This window comes from Lontra canadensis, unplaced genomic scaffold (assembly GCF_010015895.1).
Source record: "Lontra canadensis isolate GAN:19392208 unplaced genomic scaffold, GSC_riverotter_1.0 scaffold87, whole genome shotgun sequence".
NCBI classification, from domain to species: domain Eukaryota; kingdom Metazoa; phylum Chordata; class Mammalia; order Carnivora; family Mustelidae; genus Lontra; species Lontra canadensis.
Window position 1 is genome coordinate 59,589 of NW_022631081.1, and position 22,994 is coordinate 82,582.

Genomic DNA, 22,994 nt, shown 5'->3' on the forward strand with positions numbered 1-22,994 from the left:
AAAGATGTTGCCTTGCCCAGGGCAAGGCAGGTACCTCTCTGCCCAGGATAGCCCAACACTGAGATTCCCAAGACATGGCTGACTGTGCTCAGGGCCCTGAAATACAGGGAGAGAGACGGGAATGGTGAGTCTGAAGTTATTGTCATGTTATGCCCCCCAGATAAGAAGGAAATGGCTAATAGCAGATCACAACAGAGAGGGAGCAGGGGGAGTGGAGGGGTCTAGGCTGTGATGGACACGCACCCGGGGCTCTGCTTCCTACTTGCTCCACTCAGTGGGAGAGCGGTGTGGGAGGGGGATCCATCTCTTCCCACACCTGAGCTCTGACAGTGCTCTCTGCCCAGGACTCTGAATGAGCAGTAGCTGTGCCCTACAGGTGTTAACAGGGCAGGTCCTCCACACCCACTGCTGCCTGAGGACCAGGGGGTGACTTAGAGAAAGGGGACCCTGGAGAGAGACAACTGCACCCCATGCTCCGTTCCTCTGCCCCCTCCTCTGCCCCCTCCTCACACACAGGGCACTCCTTACTGCCCGTGAGCTTCCCCTTCAGGCTGCAGCCTCTGTTCCCTCCACAGCGAAGCCTGGAGCCCAGCGGAGTGTCCTCCATGGCACAGCTTCTTCCTCTATGTGGATCATTGGAGAGGGACCCAGGGAGAGCCCGGGCTCAGAGAGCACTTGTTCCAGATTCAGAACACTGGAAGGACAAAGGCCAGTGACAGACCAGCCAAAGCAACCCACTTCCCACTGTGGCAGCAGTGGGGGTGGACCTTCACTTCAACCTGTGGTTCCTCCCTCTGTGTCATCCCTGATTGAGAGGGGTGGGGGGTGCAGACAGCACATGGAGGTCCTCAGGGACAGTTAGAGAGTGCTCAGGAGGTTTCATGGGTGTTCCACCCTGGTGGACCCGAGCCCTGCTTGGAACGAGCCAGTTACGTTCAGCCTAAGCTTGGACCCAGGGGTTGATCGAGCCTATAGTTTGGGCATGCAGATAAAAAATCCAGAGACAGAGGAGCAAGAGGTTTTGTTGGGGGAGACCCTGAGGTTTTTCCTTGAAGGAAGCTGGTTCCAGGAACTAATGTGAAAATCCACACTTCTGGTGCCAGACAGAGTCATCTTCTGAGCCAGAGCCCCAGATGGTGAGGACTGCTGAGTTAGCAGACCATACTCAGGACCATAGAATGTGGGATGCAGCAACACCAGTTCCAGGGGACTAGAAGAGAAAGGACAGCCATGTGTGAATCCCCAGGACACTTCCCCAGTACTCAGCAGCAGCCACTTTCCCAGTGAGCAACAGGGATGAGAAAGGCTAAGGGCAGGGAGTAAGTACAGGCAGCCCAGAGATTTTTCTCCCACTTCCCTCTTGGCCTAGAACACAACACAGGCACCAAGAAGATGTTCCCCAATGAGAGGTCATAATTAGGCTCATCTCCAGGCTACAGCCCGGAGATGGAGAGCCCAGGCTGCCTGACCTGGAACCCAAGAATCCCCCTGAGACCTGGTTGCCAATATGGTGGCCCTCTGTCCTGGGCTCTTGGACACCGAGAGTGGCTGAGTCAACCCTGCCTGGACCAAAGATCCTGGCAAGGGGGAGAGACAGGTAGAACTGAGAGCTGGGTGAGTGAGAGAGTGGAGCAGGGGTTTTGAGGGATTTGAGGGGTTCCCCACAAACCTTCCACACAGGGCAGGTCAGCTGTCACCTGCGCAGAGAGTGAGGAGGACAATGGGGAGATGAGCACAGGACACAGTGCAGGTGCTTAAGAGCTTAAGAGCTCTTAAGAGACTCCAGCAGGGGCCTCCCCTGAGTCTGTCTTATTCTCTCCCTAAGTAACTGTGGAGTGGGGGGTTTCTACATTCAAATTTGTCCTTGCTCCTGACACTCCAGGGCAGGGTCTCTAAGACAGAGCAATGTCTCCCCTGCCCCCATGAAGATGATCCTGTTCGAATCCTTGGAATCTGCCTAGATGTGGTCTTATATGGTGAAGGGTAATTAAAGTTGCAGGTGGGGATGCCAGCAGTCTAGCTGTGACATCCATCATTCCCCTTGATCACCAGGGTTGATCTGGCTGATCTGGCTGGCTAGATGCTTCCTCCCTACTGCTCCATGTGGGTCCCTCCTGAAGTTGTGTGCTTGGTGGCAGAGGATGACCTTCCCACATAGAAGAGGACCTTTCCTCCATCAAGGGTATACACATAGCTATATTCCCCTGCTAGAATGTCCAAACTAGATCTCAAGGTCCCTTCGTAGGAGAACACAAGGCATTCAAACTTCCAAGACTCCAGGCACAACCAAATGAGGCACTTCGTGTGGCAGTCTGCCTTTCTAGAAGAGAAAAGAGGAAAAGAGAAGAAAAAAGATTAAAAGAGAAGAAAAAAGGAAAGAAAAAAGAAAAGAAAGAAAATTGCGGATGGAACTAAGGTTGCCTATCACCTAAAAAAAATAGGGAGATGATCCTGATTATCCAAGTGGTTCCAACATCCACAAGGATCATTAAAAGTAGAAGCCAGGGTAGAAGGGCCAGCCTTAGAAAGGATAGGGGAATGAGTTAATCAGCCATTGCTGGCTTTGAAAGAGGAGGGGGCCACGGGCAAGGAACATGACCAGCTTCCACTAGAAGCTGGATAAAGGCAAGGAGTTGCCTTCTCTCCCAATGCTTCCAGAAAGGAACCCACCGCTGACCTGTTTATTTTAGCCCATGCCACACCTCTAACCTACACAACTAAGATATTACATTTGTGAGGTCTGAAGGCTCTAGGTTTGCGGTCATCAGTTACAGCAGCAATAGGAAACGAATATAGGAATTCCCACATCATCAGCCTGAGGAAGAATCACCATCATTTCAACAGATACAGAAAAGGCATTTGGCAAAATTCAACATCCATTCATGATCAGGACCCTCAGTAAGATAAGAAGGAAGATCATCAGCCCGATGAAGGACACTTACAAAGAATCTACAGTTAACAGTGATGGATGACAAAATGATTTCCAACGGCAACTGGCATCTCTTGCAACAAACAGGGTAGTCTCTGTTCCCTTATGCAAGGTATTGGTGCTATGTTCTTCTGAGCCTTGCCGGACCTTCTGATCTTTTGTGACCTTTAGCCCTGCTCTCTGAGCTGTGCCCAGTGGGAGGTTTGATACACATATTCATTCGCAGCTGCCAGTGGCAGGAAGTTCATTTTTCTTATGTATTTCATTGCTACTTAGGCCAAATCCATTCCTGAAAAACCTTTAATTAGTTCCTCAACATCTACCCAGTAATGTGAAATCTGGTACTGTGATACATGACAGAAAGGTGGTTTACAAGCCTTTGGGAAGGTCGGGCTTTCTCCTAGAAATGTTGACAACCAACATCCTTTGCCTAATTTATAAAGTACAGGTAGACTAATAAAATCAGATAATTCCCGAGTCACAAAAATATTTCCATGTATCTTAGAAAAGCAGCAATTTTTTTCTAGCCTGTAGATTAAGAAACCTAAGACCTGAATAGGTTTTATAAAATAACAAGAACTGATTCAATGATTTTAGTATGAATCTTTATTGAATCACATCATTTTAAACACATAAATCTAGAAGATTTTCTGTAGGATTATAGATGATTTTGATTACATGTGTGAGAAATGTTCAGAAAGTTTTAAAGTTTTAATAACTTTGTTATTAGGAAGTTTGTTCCTTCCCATTTTTTAATAGATCTCTAGAAATGTAGTATTGGAAGTCAAATTCTAGCATCAGAAAAGAACATGTTGTCTTAATTTATCTTTAATGATGGACCCATCCTTTCTATTCTACTCATCATTAGGGGCAGTCCTGCTAGGTAAGATGTTAACTGGAGTACAAGATATTTTTAAATGACTTATTTTATTTCTTATAAGACTGGTTCAAATTGCAAACCTAAACTGATTAATTATAACCAATGCAATTATATTGTCTTTAACCATAACCTTTTTGGTGTGCCTGAAGCTAATCTACTCCCTACAACTCATCAAAATTCTATTTTGTATAGAATAAGAAAGGAGTATAAGAAAAGGAGTATAAGAAAACAAAGTTTTACATCGTGTTTCCTGAATCTATTTAAAGATAGTTTAAAGATAGTTTAAAGATGTTTTTAGAAAAAACATAATAGCTTCATTTCAGCCAGTTATTCAAGACTTCTGATTATGGTACAGCTAACAGTAACATCACCCTTGGAACATGCACAAGAGAATGCATGAAAAGGAAGTGCTAATCGAGATCTAGGTTTCCCTTCTTTGTGGTAAAAGTGACAAAAACACTTCAATGTTCCAAGAGCTTCCAACTCTTACAGCTCCACCAAAGTCACATTCAAATTTCCACCCATTGGAAGAGTGAACAATACTATGTACATGGGTTATTTCTTTCCTACACAACTTTAAATAAGACAATTAAATCCCCGTTTAATTTTGACATTTTTAGAGCTTTTCTGTCCCTTAAAAATAAAAGGTTTCAGAAAGATATCCTTTTCCAAGCAGAGTCTACTTCATGAGACTAATGCCCAGTCTCGATGACGAGTGGTGTCACTTGCTCAGAAGTGCCAAGTGTTCAGGCGTGGTCCATCATAAAGTCACTGATTTCAAAGGTAAGTTGTAAGACACAAACCTCGTGGTCTGTTTCCCTATCTGGAAAATAGAAGGATCAGGTTAAGCCAGTGGTTGTACCACCAAAAGGGCACACCACTCTGAACCACCATGTCCCATCCAAATGATTAGAATTTAAAACTATGCATCTGGGGGTGCCTGGGTGGCTCAGTGAGTTAAGCCTCTGCCTTTGGCTCAGGTCATGATCTTGGGGTCCTGGGATTGAGCCCCACATCGGGCTCTCTGCTCAGCGGGGATCCTGCTTCCCTTCCTCTCTCTCTGCCTGCCGCTCTGCCTACTTGTGATCTCTGTCAAATAAATAAAATATTTAAAGATTTATTTATTTGACAGACAGAGATCACAAGTAGGCAGAGCGGCAGGCAGAGAAAGAGAGAGAGGAGGAAGCAGGCTCCCTGCTAAGCAGAGAACCCGATACAAGGCTCGATTCCAGGATGCTGGGATCATGATCTAAGCCGAAGGCAGAGGCTTTAACCCACTGAGCCAACCAGGCGCCCCAATAAATATTTTTTTAAAAAACTATGCATCTTGGGGCACCTGGGTGGCTCAGCCAGGTGAGCGTCCAACATTTAATTTAGGCTTGGGGCTGTAATCATGGGGTCATGAGATCAAGCCCCATATTGGACTCTGAGGAGAGCAGAGCCTGCTTGGGATTCTCTCTCCCCTCTCACTCTATCTGCCCCTCCCGGCTCACTCTCCCCCCACCAAATATGTGTTTGTATTAAAACTATACATCCAGGAGAGTATTTCAGAAGTACAGGTTCAAAAGAAAAAAAAAAAAAAACTAACAAATGCTGGTTTTCAACATGTCGTCAGGCTTTCTTCTGAAAGTCACAGGTAGAAGAGACGGCTGGCCAGGGAATGGTGTGGTTCTTGGTGGATACTCTGACCCACAAGGTAAGCCAGTTTGTGGGCATAGTGACAAGGAGCAGGAACTCGAATGACACCCTTTAGCAGAAAGAACAACAAAAATTTTTTTCTGAACTTTGTCTGAATTTAACCTTTCACAGGTATCAATTCAAAAGGTTCACAAAGTGTAGATTCAACATGGAGCAATCTTAGAGATTTAAAGGAAAATGTATATAAAAAAATACTTACTGCCAAATTGTAATACATGTGGCATAGTCTGTAAGTGAGATGCTGTATCCTATCTGGGGTGAAGCGAACCGTATCGTGGATGACATTATAATGAGTGGGAGTGACAGTACCGTCTTTCACAGACTGACTCACGATAAAGAAATCGTACCTGGAATCACAGAACACACGAGTCTAGACAACAGCTTAATTTCAGAAGAAAAAGAACATAGCAAACCTAGCATCTGACGTGCCACAAATAGGCAGAAACCCATTGTACAGACAGTTCTGTTTACATGCAGAAGCCCACCGAACTGTGGGGCAAGGATTTGGGAAAGCAAGTCCATAAAGGTCAGGACAACGCTCGTGGGATTTCTGCAGAAGCATCCGAGCTGACGCCTCAATGCAGAAACCTGACATTGGCACATTGGATAAGGTCACAGGGAACCTCAATTCAGAGCTCCAGGGATGGACCCTTCAGATGTCTCCCCAAGAATCACTGGAATCTATTCAAACCCCCTAATGATAGAAATGGCAAGGCCCATCAGCTTCTTGTAGATACAGGACTTAGTCTCAAGTGCATTATGTTATGCTTTTTACGGATCATACTTTCCCACTTGCTTTTTTCTTTAGCCCTTTCCCGCCTCCTACTAGATTGATCAGTGTTTGTCTTTCCTTCATTTTCTTTCATTTCTCCCTGTCGACTTGTAGGAAAGTCTTGTTTCATTTCCCATCCTGTGTTGTACATAATTCTCTCATTTGCACAATTGACAAATCTCTGCCTAATCAGAAGTTCAACCATTCTTTCCAACAACCCAGGAATATCAGTATGTTTATGGTACATGCTGTAAATTCTAGGAGAAGAAAAAGGAAGACAAATGTCTAGAATCCCATGTTTATCCATTCATGTAATTTTCAACCAACTTTAAGTCAATCTGTTATCCTCCAAACCAGGCAAACCTTGAACACACACACACACACACACAATACTGGAAACGTACACACACACACACGCACACGCACACACGCACACACCTCCTCTATTTCTGTTTGAGTAAAAGAGAACGTTTATTTAAACAAATAAAAGGGGGGTCTTACCATTGCCTCTTGGTCACCTCCACATCAATAACTGTTCCTGGAAGTGGGTTTCGAAGTCTTCCTTCGGACTCCACAAAAAATCTGGTGTTTATTCGTTTCTTCACCACGATGAAAGTAAGTTTGACCCTTGAAAAGAAAGTACCACCTGTACTCTCTTATACAGAGGCATTCAGAGTACTGAAACCACAACACAGGATCCATTAAGAATCTACAGAAGAGGCAGTTCTCCCCACACCCCAACCTTACTGTCCTAGCCCCCTGTGCCCAGGCTTAAGCAGCGAAAGAGGTTTCTCTTCTCAGCCACCCACATTGTAGGGGGAGGAACTTCCTTACAAGGTCATAACCATTCCTATCCATGGTGGGTACCAGGCTCCACCAACAAACAGAGGAGGCCAGAGGCGAGAGCTGAGAGAGATCCCCAGGCCTGGGACCTACAAAACTTCAGAATAAGAGTTACATAAACACAAACCATCACCAGGCTGTGTTCTTGGATTTTAATGAATATCAGAGGTTAACAAGCACCCGTTACATCAAGGCTTGCAGAGAGATTAGGAAAAAAGGACAGGTTTTTAGGGATTCCATGGGGAGAATGCAATCTGGAATGTTCCAGTTCTGTTCTGTCCTCTGACTTGGGTGTGGAGCAGAAAGTCTAAGAATGAAGGGTCGTCTATCTTCTCCCCACCTAATGACTGAGGCCCTCTCTGTCGTGCTCTTGCTCTCTTAATTCACATGTCATAATTGCTACAGATTTGTTTCAAAGACTGAAATGTAGAGTTTACAAAATCTTCACTTTACAATTTATATACCCAGAGTCTTTAGGATATACAGATTTTAAGGAAGACTCAATCTGTGGTACTTCATGGTCCAGCAATGCTTGAAGCTGACCATCCCCCACTCCATCCCGGTACACAATGATAGCTTGTGGCAGAAACAGGTTATGTTTACACCAGAGCTTCAGGGCGGCTGGAAGAAAACCAGAAACTTGGGTAAATAAGCTGTAACTCAGAACCAACTGACTGCTGCTATTTGTAACAAGTTCTAGGGTCATTTTTCCAACTCTGTAGCCTCCAGGACACTGTCACGCTGTTTAGGTCTTCAGGCTAGCCCAGCATTTCTCACCAGCCCCACTATTGAAATTTTGAGCCAGATAATTGTCCGTGGTGGTGGTGGTAAGGGTGTTGCTGTCTTCTGTAGCATGCTGGTCTCTAGCCATCAATTGGATGCAGTAATACTTCCACCATCCCAACCTTGACAGCCAAGAGTGTCTTTAGTCATTGCCAAGGTCTCTTGGGGGACAACGACTGGTATCAAGTCAGAGACTCCAACCTTGATGAAGACACTGACCTTCCAAGCAGGCTTTCAGCCCATTCACAAGCTCCTGTCCCGATTCCTGGAAGATGCACTGAGAGAACCACCTGTTTGGAGAAATATCAGCCATCGGTTTGGGAAACAAGACTCTGAAAATGTCATCATTTTGATTCTGAGTTATCTGGGACCTCCAGGAAAGAAGAAAAATCCTTATAGGTAGCTGAGGATCCCATTAAGGATCGATTCTCTGATTCCCCTGCAGAGACTGAAGCACTAATCTCTTCCTATACACCAAGGTGCCTATTAAAATTGGGAATGCACACAAAGAGGAATTTGGAATGGAAGTATTCATTAACATTGCTCTGAATTATGCACACTTTCACTGTGCAAGACTACTGCTGTCTCACCCACTGCTGTCTCACCCACTGGGGACACCACAAAATTAACAGCCAGCCTTCCTGGAGATCCCTGCTTTGAGCCTCATGTCTTAAACAATGGCTCATCCATAATCTGCTTTGAGGGAGCCATCTGCTTTGGAACAGTAATAGCTACTTGACCACTTCCCCACAGATCGAGCAATGTTTCTCTCAAGTCTCTATCCTCTCTATTTTAGTTACTTCAGGTATCATGATGACCTGACATAAGGTGTTTCCCTGCTTCTTTTCCAGAATGCACACTCCATGAGAGATCATGCTTTTGGGTGAAACATTTTCACTGCTCTGTTCTCAGCATTTGAATATAGCAAGGGCTCCAAAATACCTAGGAACTGAATGAAAGCTTAATTTCCTTCCCATTGTTGCAATGTTCTTTTCTACCTGCGCACCCCCCCAAACAAAAAGCAAACCAATGTTACTATGCCAAAATAGAACAGGACTGGGGAAAAAAATGATGCTATTTGTGAAAATAAAGATGGATCCTCCTTAAAGAATATTCTGGAATTATACTTAGTAGGCTACACTCATCAGTAAGAATAGCATGTGTGATGGTTATACAGGTCCTAATGCTCAAGAAACTATAAACTGAAGAGTGTGTAAACTCATTTGAAGGCAGGTTCTACTCTAAGCACAGACAACAGAAGTGTCCCTGGAGCAAAGGAGAAACATGGGATATGGAAGTATGTCTTCTTTGGCAGGTCACATAGATGTATGAAGACCAGATCCTGTACCTAGAGTCTGCTGGTCATATTCCTACACCTGTCTTCCCCTTGGGGGGCCTGAGTTCTTCCCTCTGTGTTCCCGGTCCCCATGCAGGGACTCAGTGATCATTAGAGCCTCTGGTGGGCAGAATTCTACCTGTCCTAATGCTCAGAACCTGTGACTATCCCATTGCCCTGTAATTATGTCTTATGGCATGGTTGGCTTTATAAGGAGATTTTCCAGATGGACCTTATCTAATCTCATGGGTCCCTTGAAAAGCAGAGAGTTTTCTCTGGTGGCAGAAGAGGAAGAGATTTGAAGAAGAATAAAGACTCAGTGTGCCCTTGGGGAGAACAGGGCTTTCGAGAAGGAATGTGGATGAAACTCAAGGAGCTGAGATGGGTCTGGGAATTGAGGACCTCTGTCCTCCATCTACCCCCCCCAAAGAAAGTGGATTCTACCACACATATGTACACTTGGAAGAGGACCCCAAGCCTCCAGAGGAGAATGTGGCTTGCCGAACCTGTGGCCCACCCAAGAGCCACATGGTGCCAGATTTCTGCCCAACAGACCTGCGTAGGGACACACGAATGGCCCCTTAAGCCTCCATATTTCTCATCATTTGGTAAGCAGCAATGGAAAAACGAAATAAAGCCCTCCACATCAAATGTTTTGGGAGCATAACTTTGCCAGAAGAGGAGGAGAACACCTTGTCCATGGACCTTGTCAAAAAACATGAGTTGGGTCCACATGTCCCCTTTGGTCTACAGCTAGCTGTCATATACACAATGTCTGCTGAAGTCCACTCACTGTGTCAATTCCTGATTGATGCTGGACACAAAGCCTGCAATCGACTTCTGCCGATTTACAGTATCGTGGAAACAGTCGATACCAATGAACATCGCATTCTGCAACTGAAATTTTTTAAATAGGTAGCACATGGAGTTAGAACACAATAGGAACAAAATTAAGCAATTACATTTGCAAGATAGGTAGAGTCTTAACCAATTCCACTGAACACAACTGAAATAAAGAGAAGGCAACAAAATCCAACGTACTCCTGTCTCCACCTTCCAGAGGGCTCCTCCCATCTTGCAGTTCATCTGCTGGGCAATCTTTGTCGCAATGGTCAGCAGCGTCTGGGGTTTGTCTAAGGTCCGTGCGAGGACACACTGGCTTGGGATTGGGCAACTGACACACAGGTATTGTTTTATGCTATCATACAGCTCTTTCTTTTCACTGGACAACACGCAAACAACCTTGGAAGAAAGCAAAAATGAGACTGTCCAGTACACAACCACAATGATAGGAGAACAGGATGCCTGTGTAGGTGGAGCACTGAGTAAGTAGAATCTATCCATTCAATCAATAGCTGGTCCATGAGGGTAAGAGGTCTGGAATCCCAGTCCATGAAACAGTTGTGAAGGGGACCATGTAGAAGAAGAAAGTCTGGGAGCCAGGCACAGACAGTATCCTCACTTGAACTTGCAAAGTCCTTACGTCCTGGTTATTTGGTTTCTGGGAGTTTATCATGAACTTAACACGGGACGGTTAAAAAGTACAGACTGACATCTACCGTTGTCAGAACCGTCCTAGCGTCCAGGATGGACACTATGCGAGGGGCATTTGCTCATTCTTCAATAACCTACTGAGATCAATACTATCCCCATTTTACCCCTAACGAAACAAGCCCAGGAGTCAGGGGAACTGGCTGCTGTACAGGCAGCAGACAAAGTTTCCAACACTCGCTGGGACCTCTAGCAGGACACAGAGCCATGAGGAAGAGCAGTTACCACCTGGCTGGGTTCATACTATGATGGGAAAATCCTCCGTGTAGCATTTTTAACATGTATGCATTATCATATGTATAACATTTATATATAATGTATTATGTTATAAAAAGTATTATTTTTAACAATGATGTTTCTAGGAAGACTTTCTGGGGGTAGATATCCTCAATCAGATTAGGGACATTCTTTTCTCATTCCAGATGAAGTGACTTTGTCTTTTCACAAGAAATGTGGAATTCTATCAAATGCATTATACACATTTTGCTTACATTTTATCTGCAATTATGTTTCCTAAAATTCATCACACTAACCAGTTCATTTCTTCTTTTTCTAAAGACTAGATTGCCAGTTTTCAGACTTGCTGGCACCCCTGGTGTTGTCCTAACATTTCTTTAACCTCCATTTTGTCTGTTAATCATGAACTCTCCTTGTCCTTAATGCTGTCAAGCCTCTGTTAGACTCTCTTCTTCACTCTTGACAACATCAAGTTTTAATATTTTTGGCTTTATGTGTGTTGTTCTCTGTTTAGTTTCTGTTTTTGTTCTTTTGTTCTACTTTATTTTGTCTCACTCTGCACTTAGTGCATTAACATTCAGACTTCCTTCCTAATGCACTGATCAAGGGCCAGAGGGCCCCTGTCATTATTTTTTAGCTTGCTGTTTTAAACAGATTTCGATGCAGACTACTTATAAGGTCTAAAATAGTTTCTAAATTTTCTATTGATCTCTGTCAAATAAATAAAATCTTTTAAAAAATAAATTTTCTATTGATATGGTTCTAATACAGTTGCTACTTACAAGTAATTCTTTGGTTTCTGAATGTATGTGGTTTAATGATTTCTAATTGTAATGGACTGTGGTCAATGTGTGTGTGTTTGATTTGATGGGTAGGTATCAGTCCTTCATTATTGGTTTAGGATTTCTCCATGCCCGTTGAGATCCTTTAAAGATGAAGCCTAAATTAACTTAGAGATATGCTTTTTTTTTTTTTTTAAAGCACCTCACCTTTTGGGTACAGATTACACACAAACCAACACACAGCACGCACACACACACACACACACACACACACACACCCATCCCTCCCTCCTTTTATATATTTATGTATATTTTAGTAGGTCAGTAAGTCAACCTTTTAGAGACAGATGCAACATCTTCTAGATTCTATTTTTTTACATAAGGATGTCTGAGTTTTCTGCGAGCAGTCAGCTAATGTCGTCCCCTACAGATTCAGCTTCTGGAATAGCATGGGCTGGTCTCCTCCTAAGAAGAGCTATTTAAGCTGATGAAAATACAGGACTGTGCCTCTCTGGGGCTCAGCCAGTCTACCAAGGTCATGAAGGGTTTACAGGGTTAAGACAGGAGAGAAGTAGGGACCCAGAGCACCTGCCTAACCCCCAGAGGGGGATGTCTGAAAGGTTGGAGACCATGAACAGACTGACAGCCTCCAAGAGAGAACAGGACAGGAATTGGAGACAAGACCCTGCCAAGGACAGGGTTCTTGAGACAGATTTTGAGTGTCTACTACTCGAAACTGAACAGATGTGATTTGTAACACTACATATCAAGACATGAAGCCACTGTCACATAGACACTTACCATCTGTGTTTTGGAGGACACGTGGTTTTCTAAGGTGGTTGTATAGGATTGGACTGAATGACTTACTTCAAGCCTAGAAAAAAGAAGAAAAAGAAAGAAAATAAGTATAGGACCTCTATACTCAAAAGGCAATGAACAATAAACATGTAACAAGCATTTTATGCTGCCAATGAAGCACAATATAAAACAAAACAAAATACCACGTTAAGACAGTTACTTCAGTTGAAAGGCTTTTGTAAAGACTTACTTATTCATTAGAGAGAGGGAGAGCCAGCCCATGTACACATTGGGGGAGGAGCAGAGAGAGAGAAAGAGAATCTTAAGCAGACTCCCCACTGGGCACAGAGCCCAACCTGAGCAGAAACCAAGAATTGGACGTTTAACTCACTGAGCCACCCAGGCATCCCAAAAGTTTGCTCTTTAGACAAAAATAAGTTCAATTTTTGGCTTCCTTAGTATGTATCCTGATAGCCACAAATAATACATCACAAAAGCCTATTTTTACTATCTGTTACTGGAATAGGCTAGACTTCTTTGCTTATAACCTTTCAGTGTTTCGATTAAAGTGACTGAGTCCTAGAATTTAGTATCTTCTTTTTTTAAGATTTTATTTATTTATTTATTTGACAGACAATGATACTGTAGTAGGCAGAGACGCAGGCAGAGAGAGAGAGGAGGAAGAAGCAGGTTTCCTGCTGAGCAGAGAGCCTGATGCAGGACTCGATCCCAGGACTCTGAGATCATGACCTGAGCTGAAGGCAGAGGCCTTAACCCACTGAGCTACCCAGGCACCCCTAGAATTTAGTATCTTCTGATTCCACTTTCAGGTAGCTAATGACTGGTTTTTAAAATCGGAGGTAGTCGACTTACATTTTTGCCTCTTTCATAGCTATGCCCATGGTGGGTGTGACTCTCTGTAGACTCTGCAGAAAGGATGAGGCTGTTCTGTAGTATCCTGTAGGATAGAGTATTAGCCAATGATCTAGTGACTTGACATTGAGTAAGGGTCCACTTCTTGTCTCTTTTGTCCAATCTGCAAATTGTGGGTGGGAGTCAAACTGCAAGAGATAGGATAAGACTTCATTTAAAATTTTTTATTTATATTATATATATGTAAAAGATTTAATAATTTATAAGACTATATATTACACATATATAATATATATAATGTATATAATATATAGATATAGATAATGCCTTTGCTGATATTGAAGAGCCTTTCCATTGCAAACCTGTGCTACTTCCCATTGCAAGGTTATTAGTTTAAACTTCAGTCATGACTTAATTACCTATTTTTGCCTTAAGGTAGAAGTAAGTGATGCTGGAATTCTAATATGGATTATTCTGGATTGTCTTGATTCTAGGTAACTAACTCCTAAGGAAAGCTTTGGAAGATAGTTTTGCCATGAGAGAGGACCACAACACTAACAGAGATAAAATACAGAGTTTACTCTATGCCAAGGATGCTCTATGAATTTTAATTGAACATCTGCTTGCTGTCTCCTAGACAAAAGACAGGTAGCCCAAGAAGAGAGAGCAGAGAGTTATTGGCCTGAGCTAGTTCCTCTGCATTATTATTCATTTGACCCCAAATGACAAAATTAATAACTAAAACACAACCATCTTGAAATGGTCTTACCACTCGTCTTCCTTGAAAAATTCTTACTTCTTTCAAGATTCTTCCTGAGAAGGACAAGAAGCTGGCATCAAATTTCAAATCCCAGAGTTGAAGTTCCCGTTGGATCTCCTTATTTCTGAAAGTTAAAATGTTTCCACAGGATCAAACCTCCTTCAAGGAAATAAGCAAAAGCAATGATCCATTTGCAAAATTCTCCTCTAACCTAAAGATGCCCTGTTGTTTGTCCTCTGTACTGACACGTTGCAAACAAGGTCCCTAGTACTCTGAAATCACATTTTGCTCTCACATTTGCGCTCAGGATCTTTCTAGTTAATTTTCCCCCTCCAGACCTCCCCTAACTTTGCACTGACAGAACAAATAGAGTTGTTCCCCCAAGAGCTCACTTTCTTTTTGACCTGTTTTTTTAGTTGGAGAATCTGAGATGCCAAGAGTTCTGCACATGTCCTGACTTCAGGACACACACACACACACACACACACACACACACAAAATCAGCACTTACGTCTGTATAGTATTCATCAATTTTCGTAACTCGTGCTGCCTTTTTTCTGGATCCAACCTCATATGGAGAACCAAGTCTCTCATCACTCTATAATTTTTACACAGCTCATCTGTTAGACCTTTAAAAAAGAGTAAAAAATATTGCTCAACAAGTAAAAATAGATCTATATGGGAGAAGCCTCAGTGGCTTTATCTGGAGGAGGAAGAGCCAATGGAGAAAACAGCTCTGGGTCACCTGGAGGACTATGGAAAGCATGTACCTCTAGATCATAGCATCTGGGGCTTGAAAGGGGTGGTCTTCCAGGAAGACCAGGTAAATGCACAGTACCTGTCAGGTTGCATAGCTGGGGAACCAGCAGTATAGGCTCACGGGGCATGTCCTGTTTGCTCTTCTTCCATTTGCCTTTGCTGATCAAGAGCGGCTGATTCAGTTCCGTGACCACTTGATTATACCGCTGCTCAGAAGGGGTAAGAAAGAACACTGGCATGACTACCATCTAAACCCCAGTAAATCACATAAATAGGTACAACAGCTCATTTTTGGATCACCAACAGAGGCCCAGGGGTGTCCTGGGGACCCAGTTTCCCCAGGTTTAAGGACATATCAAAGATATTTTTCATGTTCCCTTGAGATGTCCCAGGGATGGCCTCTTTCTTTTTTTTTCCCCAATAAGCACACAAGGCTGAGGAGAAGCGGGACCACAAACATTATATTGGGGTCATTGTAATAGCCTTCTTTGACTTCATATAGGTAGATGTGGGACTAACTCTTGGGATATATATCTCTCACTACATGACTGTCTTAAAAATTCTTAACACATAATTGAGAAATTTCAAGAGGATTGCCAAACGGATGGGGGACGACAAACCTGGTCACTTTTTAGAGTGACTACTACTACAGCTATGCCAAACATGCCTCCAACATCATTTCCCCTAAACTCTTCCATCAGGAAAAGGCAATGGCCAAGACATCCTATCCAGAAGGTCTTATTCCTAGGCTCCAATTCCTGTACAAAAAAGTGCCCTTACTCTCCAACACAAAGTGATGATTTGTCATAGATCCATTCATGCTGAGCACTGAGGTCCTCCTCTAATCAGTGAGCCACATGAATTCTGTGTGATCTGCCTATTAAGCATCTTGAGAACATCAAAGGAGTTCCTACCTGAGACAAGACTTCAAATCCAGTGTTCATGGCTCTTTTCCTCTTGAGCTGAAATATTACTTTTAATTCTCATGATCTTGTTGCAGACCATGTATATTTTTTTCCTTAAAGTAGTTATTTGAAAGGAAGCGGAGATTCACCCCATGTCTCTTGGTGCTAGAGTCTTAAGTAAGGCAGGAGCTTGTACAGGGAGATGTATGTACAAATGTGCAGGATCATAGGGTCATTTTAGGGCCTCAACCACCACTCTTACCACCCAGTCTAGCTGAGTCTTTGTACAAGCTATTCTTCCTGTTGAGAACTTCAGGAAACACACTACTTATTTCTCATAGCTGTCCTGTGACATTCTAGAAGGATCTCCTGCAACATTAACTTCTGCATCTTCAAAGGAATTCTGCGGTCCCACTTTGCATTATTATGAAAACTTTTTTGAAAGCCAGGAATGTACTTTCCTTCTAAGGGCTCCACTATGGATTCTGGGATTTTTCTAGATCTCATGATAACACGACAACTACACTGCCATCTGTTAGTAGACTGAGTTCTCACCAGGGCACCCCAAGGCTACCCAACATTTTAATTACTTCAGCCCATCTGTTTTGCTAAAGCAAACCTGCTGAAACCATGGTCTTATGTTTCTTTTACATCTAAGGCTCCTCCTATCAACACATGCCAAGAAGGTAGTTTGCTTTCATAGAAATGCTCTTTCAAAATGTCCCAAACCTACTGCTCTGTGATGCCAGCATGAGTGAACTACCATAGCCACTTCTAAAACTTACTGTATTGGAGCCATTCTAGTTATACATTACCCTATATACAAGGCACTCTAACACATGGAAAATAGGTATAAGTCAAATTGTAATAAGCCCAAGGAGAAATTCTGTAATATGTATTTATTATACATAAGATTATGACCTATTATGATGTAACACGTGACTATAAGTTTACATGTATTATTGGGAGATATATTTGAATAAGAAAAAAAGATACACTGAAAGAAAGACTTCCTACCATTTTATAGTATTCTACAAAGGTGATTTCAGCACCATCTGAGGTTTTAAATGTAGTTCTGGGAGTTTCCTCCCAATTAATAGCGTCCACCCTATAGGTTTTGTTGTTATACCTGTGGAATAGTCACAACATATGGTTTTATTCCTAACGCATTCATTGCATGGGATCATGCAAGAAATAAGAGGCTTTAAATCTTACGAGTAATTACAAGATATATCCCCCTTATTTTTTATATATATATATATATATTATAACATTTGTTATTCTTACTATGTTCACCAAGTTGTACACCTTTGAACACAACCCAAAGAACTACCACAACCACGACTGTCACTCCTCATTTCCACTAAACTCCCCCAGTCCTTAGGCAACCACTAGTTTAGGGTCTGTCCCTATACGTTTGCCTACCCGTCCAATTTCACATGAATTGTATCATACAACATGTGACCCTTCCTTACTGCCTTCCTCCACTTAGCATAATGTCTTTCAAGGTCTATCCCTGCCATAGTGTGTTCTGGCAGTTCACTTTTATTGCCAAATAATATATCATTTCATAAATATACTGCATTTATGTATCCATTTATCACTTAACAAACATTCAAGTTGTTTACACTTTTGAACTATTATGAATGAGGATGCTCTGGCCATTCATGTACCAATTTTGGTAGACATAGGCTTTCCTTTTTCTTGGGTATACAACCAGGAATAGAATTGCTATATGGTCACACTATATTTAGCTTGTTGAGAAAGTGCCATACTGCTTTCCAAAGAGGCCATACGATCTCACATTTAGCCATCCTAGTGGGTATGAAGTTGCATTTCAGTGTGGTTTGACTTTGCACCTCCCTAATAAGTGCATAATTAGCTAATAATGTTAGTATTGTTTCCTGTGATTATTGGTCATTGTATATTGACTTCAGAGAAATGTCTATTCAGATCCTTTGCCCATTTTTTAAAAGTTGGGTTGTCTTTTAAATTGACTTGTACGTGTTCTCTATATATATAGATGCAAGTTATTTATGAGATAGGTGATTTGCAATTGTTTTCTCTCATTCTGTCCATTGTTTTTCACTTCTGACTTCAAAGAATGGACATTTTTAATTTGATGAAGTCCAATTTGTAGTTTTCTTCTATCATCCATTCTCTCTTGGCATCCTAGAAGATTTTGCCCCACCCAAAGTCAAGAAGATATACTCCTACTATAGTTTTTTTATAAGAATTTCATACTTTTAACTCCTACATTTAAGTCAATTTTGAGTTAATTTTGGAGTTAAATTGGAGTTAATGTTGTATATTGTGTCAGGAAAGGCCAGGTGGATATCCAGTGGTCCCAGCAATATTTGCTAAAAAGAGTATTCCTTCCTTAATTAAACGGTCTTGACACTCTTGTTGAAAATGAACTATCAATGTAAGGGTTAACCCTGGGACTCTCAATTCTATTCCATCAATTTTTACATCTGTCCTCATGCCCCCCCCTTTTTTTTTTTTTATTACTAGAGCTTTATAGTAAGTTTTGAAATTGGGAAGCAGGAGTCCTTGACTTTACTCTTACAATATTGCCTAAGCAATGTTAAATCCACACTTTTCTCAATTTAAAGTATCTGGTCTAAAGGGAGAATAAAAATTTAAAAAAAAAAAAACTTCCTCCAAGGAGAAACTTGCTCATGGATTTTAATTAAGCCCTGATTTTTAATAAACACAAAGCAAAATAAAAGAAGAAAAGAAGAAGGAACATATTCTGTTATCACAAGAGAGGGTTCAGAGCAGAGGACTGGATTGGCATTAGGAATTCAAGAACAGCAAAGTCTATACCCAACACATATTCTTCTCTCGTGCTATAGAGCCAGATGAGAAAAAGCATGGAGTGGTTCTGGCCATTGCTATGCCAGGTCTGCTTCTGAAATGTAACCCTGATTGATCTGAAATCTATAGGAACACCTCTTATGGGGCAAAGAGAAGTTATGAAAGTGATGGGATGCAGACTTACATTGTAGAAACAACTGATCCGACTAGTTGTTTAGAAACTTGCTCCTGAAGCTCTTGCTTTGTGGGGAAGCCATCACGAATATCCGATATTAAATCATAGGCTGTTTGCATTCGGAACAGTTTATGGTTCACGTCAGCACAGAGGGTAATGCTGGTTTCATACTCAAGAATAGAAGTAACATATCCAGGCCAGATGACCAGCCTGCAAATGGAACACATTAGATGTGAATATCAAACTCCTAGCTCCAAACATAGAAGTGTCACAGGGCTGGCAGTCAGGGTCTAAAATTGGTGCTTAGGAGTCAAGTAAGAAATGGTCTTTCAAAGGATCTTTCCAATAGGTATTTACCTGATGAGCCAGTTATATTATCTTTGTTAAACCATTTTTATCACCACCCACAGGTGCTCTTTCTCCCTTCCTCCCTCTCTCTCTCTCACATACACACACGTGCACACACACACACATACACACACACATTTGAGAATCTATAGGATATAGGTTTATATAAATTATAAACATTATGTGAAACTTTCTACTTGATACCAACTTGTGATCACGGAACTCCATGGCCTCACGTTTGTTGTAATAGTTGCGACCAACTTGCTCCAACTCCATCATCTTCAAAATTCTAGAAATTGGAAGAACAGATTTTGTTAAAAGTGCCACAAATATTAGTAAGCATTTAGCAACACACAAGAAGATACTGTAGGGGGGTAAAAATCTGCCAGTGACTTGGTCTACCAATAATTAACGGAAGTGCCTGGTACAAGTAAATTACATGGTGAGGTAGATATATTCAGGCTCATTTAACCTCTTTTTTTCCTGCTTTCCATAATATACAACTGACTGTCATGAAAAGGCCATTAGAATGTCCTCCGTTCCTAGAAATGAGCCAAAACAGCTTTTGCAGACTAAGGGCCTCTGATTTTTATTTTGAACTTTTGTCCATCACTATGAAGGTAGAAAACAAGTGCATTTGCTCCAGGGAGAAACACACGTAGATGTGCCTAGTTGATGTCCATTCCTCCTTCTAGACAGGAGCCAGCCATGGGATGTGGCAGTAGGCAGGGAGAACAATATGGAGGATAAGCTACAGAACTTAAACATGTCTAGGTGAGGTTCAGGTGCCATTTCATCTCCAAGATCCTTTGTTTTCCCAGAACAAGGAGGTGTCGAGAGCACAAAACTCTAGGAGCAAACATCTATGTTCCATGCCACTGACACACTAACACACAACCAGATCTCAAGGAAACCAAATCCTACAAACAAACCTTCTAAAGAGAATGTTGTAATAACGTAAACAGTCTGGTGAGGAGGGCATGAGTTCGCTGGTGAATTCAAGGGTCACCTTCACAACCTGTTTTTTCAGCAGGCTGACCAATTCCATTTTCTGAGAGAAGGAAAAACAAACAAAAAAGTCCAGCAGTCTTCCCAAGGATAGAAAGCTCATTATTGGACCACAAATCAACGTGTCACTTGGGTATCCAACACATGAACATGGTGGGAGCCATCTTGCCCCCAGAGACACGTGCAGGAAGATAGGATCTATGAGACCAAAGTGAGGAGTCAGAATTAAACATTTATAGCTCCTTAAAAAGACAGACAAACAAACAAAAAAACAAGTTCCTGTGTATTAGTCACTTGGTAAATATGGAAGTTTATTGAAAAAAATATTAGGTTCTAAAACTTTTTTTGCTGAAGTTTTAGAGAGAGCAAGAGATAAAGACTAAATTATTCAATAATTCATCAGCATTTGAGGCATATTTGCCACTGAAAAGGTTAAAAAATTATATGTATATATTGCTCTCAGATTCATTGTAAGTGCTGAAATGAGGCACAAGGGAACATCGTGATAAACACACATGGCATGTGGGTTTTCTTACAAGCCCTATGCACAAGAGACCTTCAGGAGTTCTCCTCAAACCATTGTACAGAAATAGTATATTTGCTCTAATACAGTAAAAATGTGGGAGAAAGAACAAATGTCCAGAAAGTATCTGGGGTCCCTGAGTGGCTCAGTTGGTTAAGTGTCCACCTTTGGCTCGGGTCATGATCTCATGGGGCTGGGATTGAGCCCCGTGTTGGACTCTCTGCTCATTGGGGAGTCTGCTTCTCCCTCTCTTTCTCCCTCTGCCTCTGCATTCACTCTCTCTCTCTCTCCCCACCCCACCAAATAAAATCTTTAAAAAAAGTGAAAATGTCCAATAACAGTACTTAACCGGTGATCGTAGTTTGTGAGGTAATAACAAAGAAGTTCCATCAAATATATAACACTTTCCAATTATCGCTTTATGCTGCAGAAGCAGTTCTGAACGAACTTGTCTGTCCTCGATGTCTGGCATGTAGTCAATGTTGTATTTATAGGTGATCTGCTGGGGGCGAGATGTCACTCGGAAATGGTTTGCAAATAGCTTCACAGGTCTACCCTGTGTGCCTGCAAAATGGTGCCATGTGTTAAACAGGAAACAAGCTGACCAACTGCACCCAAAACAATGTGGACACCCTGATACCATGAGCCAAATTTAGGCCAAACAAGGACGTCAACCACCACACAAACACTACACCTGCTGTTCCAGAACACGTACCATCCATGCAGGTGCATCCTACATAAGCGTACGTTGAGCGTTATCATAGAAGATTAAAATCTTTAACAATAACAATAAAAAAAATCTCTAACACAAGGTTTCCCAAAAGGGGTGGGGAGGGTGAGTGGGGAGTCCTAATGTAATAATGTAAACATCATAATAATGCTTAATTAAGATAAAAAGTCTCAGTGGATCCAAAGAGCTGGGTCATTCTAACTTAGTGGCTCTAAAAGGAAAAGAGAGAAACAAAGAGTCCATCTGGGACGCTAAAACAGGTCTTTGTTTCTGCAGAAATGGGTGCTAGGATGACAACGAGAACAGGGAGGAGGGTACCTGCTCTCACAGCGATGGGCTGAAACTTTATACGCACCCTGAGACACACACAAGCACCCCAGCACACATCTAACAGGGACAGTTCCCTAATGCTGGGTTGTTAATGACCGCCACACCTGCCGTGGACTCTCTCACGTGGTCCAAGTACTGTCGGGTATCCACCACATGGTCTCGAAAGATGCCCCCAAAATGGTTTCTCTCCTTCAATGACACTGCCTGGACTGTAGCCACCAGCTGAGTTTCCTCTACATGGAAACAAATGTGAAAGCCATGAATTTTAGAGGATTAAAAAAAGGGGGGAAAGTCAAACAGGACATTGTTAAACCCCAGCTGTGAAGTCAAACTAAGTCAAGGTCACTGGAGGTAGGAAAGAGGATTGTCAAAGGATCCAAACATGAATTTCAGTCATGGGTCACCAGAAAGGGAGACTGTGTCCCAGAAGCCTCTCCCAGCAAGACCCCACTCCACATCAGTGGCTGGCCCAGCCTCTCACATACATCAGTGCTGTACCTTTTGCCTTCATCCGGCACTTGTCCAGAAACTTTGTCTCTTCTCTACTGACTTTATATGCCAATCACCTGTCACCACACAGCCCTCCCATAGACATCAGAAAATGCTGACTGAACAGGCTCTTAAAAAAAAAAAAAAATCTGGGGCACGTTGGTGGCTTAGTCATTAATCATCTGCGTTCGGCAGGGTCCTGGGATCAAGCCCTGCACTGGGCGCCCTGCTAAGCAGGAAGCCCGCTTCTCCCTCTCTCACTCCCCCTGCTTGTGTTCCCTCTCTCATTGTGTGTCCCTCTCTCTCTGTCAAATAAATAAAATCTTAAAAATATACATATATATATATATGAAATGCTTTTCCTACAGAACAACTGGGAAAAGCTCTATTTTTTTTATCCCATAGTAATATGAATACAGGTTTAAATATTTTACAAGGTTAATATTTGGAGGACAGTGCAAAGCAGTCTTTCAAATATTGTGAAAGAAACCTATATTATCCATATACCTCTGAATGGCTAATATAGTCCCCATTCTGGGCTACAAAACCCGATTCTTTTCAGAATGTTCCTTCTGGAAGCTATTATTCCTCATTTATGAAGCTCTTATACCAGAGTCTGAATTTCTATAATAGAAAAGCTATTAAATTTCATTTTACATATAAAT

The 22,994-nt window shown here is 42.2% G+C and overlaps 1 protein-coding gene across 1 annotated transcript; it reads right to left on the reverse strand.

The window, feature by feature from the left end:
- Positions 1 to 4,152: 4,152 nt before the first annotated feature.
- Positions 4,153 to 22,351, reverse strand: PIWIL3 (piwi like RNA-mediated gene silencing 3). The gene is made up of 20 exons (XM_032883238.1): positions 22,339 to 22,351; positions 21,945 to 22,073; positions 21,130 to 21,344; positions 20,182 to 20,300; positions 19,458 to 19,538; positions 18,911 to 19,111; positions 16,924 to 17,035; positions 15,081 to 15,207; positions 14,754 to 14,871; positions 14,252 to 14,366; positions 13,483 to 13,670; positions 12,613 to 12,685; positions 10,283 to 10,483; positions 10,035 to 10,138; positions 8,125 to 8,195; positions 7,587 to 7,743; positions 6,781 to 6,906; positions 5,707 to 5,854; positions 5,398 to 5,556; positions 4,153 to 4,632 (listed from the first exon to the last, which is right to left on the reverse strand). The coding sequence occupies exons 1-19, from the start codon at positions 22,349 to 22,351 to the stop codon at positions 5,440 to 5,442; spliced, it is 2,415 nt and encodes an 804-aa protein (XP_032739129.1). The 3' UTR covers positions 4,153 to 4,632; positions 5,398 to 5,439.
- Between the last annotated feature and the right edge of the window lie 643 nt (positions 22,352 to 22,994).

What these genes read in the sequence shown, in the direction of transcription:
- PIWIL3 (XM_032883238.1), bottom strand. An exon ending in ATCAATCAGGAATTGACACA is followed by an intron (nt 8,196 to 10,034) that starts GTGAGTGGACTT and finishes TTCTCCAAACAG; the next exon opens with GTGGTTCTCTCAGTGCATCT. An exon ending in GTATATCCTAAAGACTCTGG is followed by an intron (nt 6,907 to 7,586) that starts GTATATAAATTG and finishes TTTCTTTTCAAG; the next exon opens with GGTCAAACTTACTTTCATCG.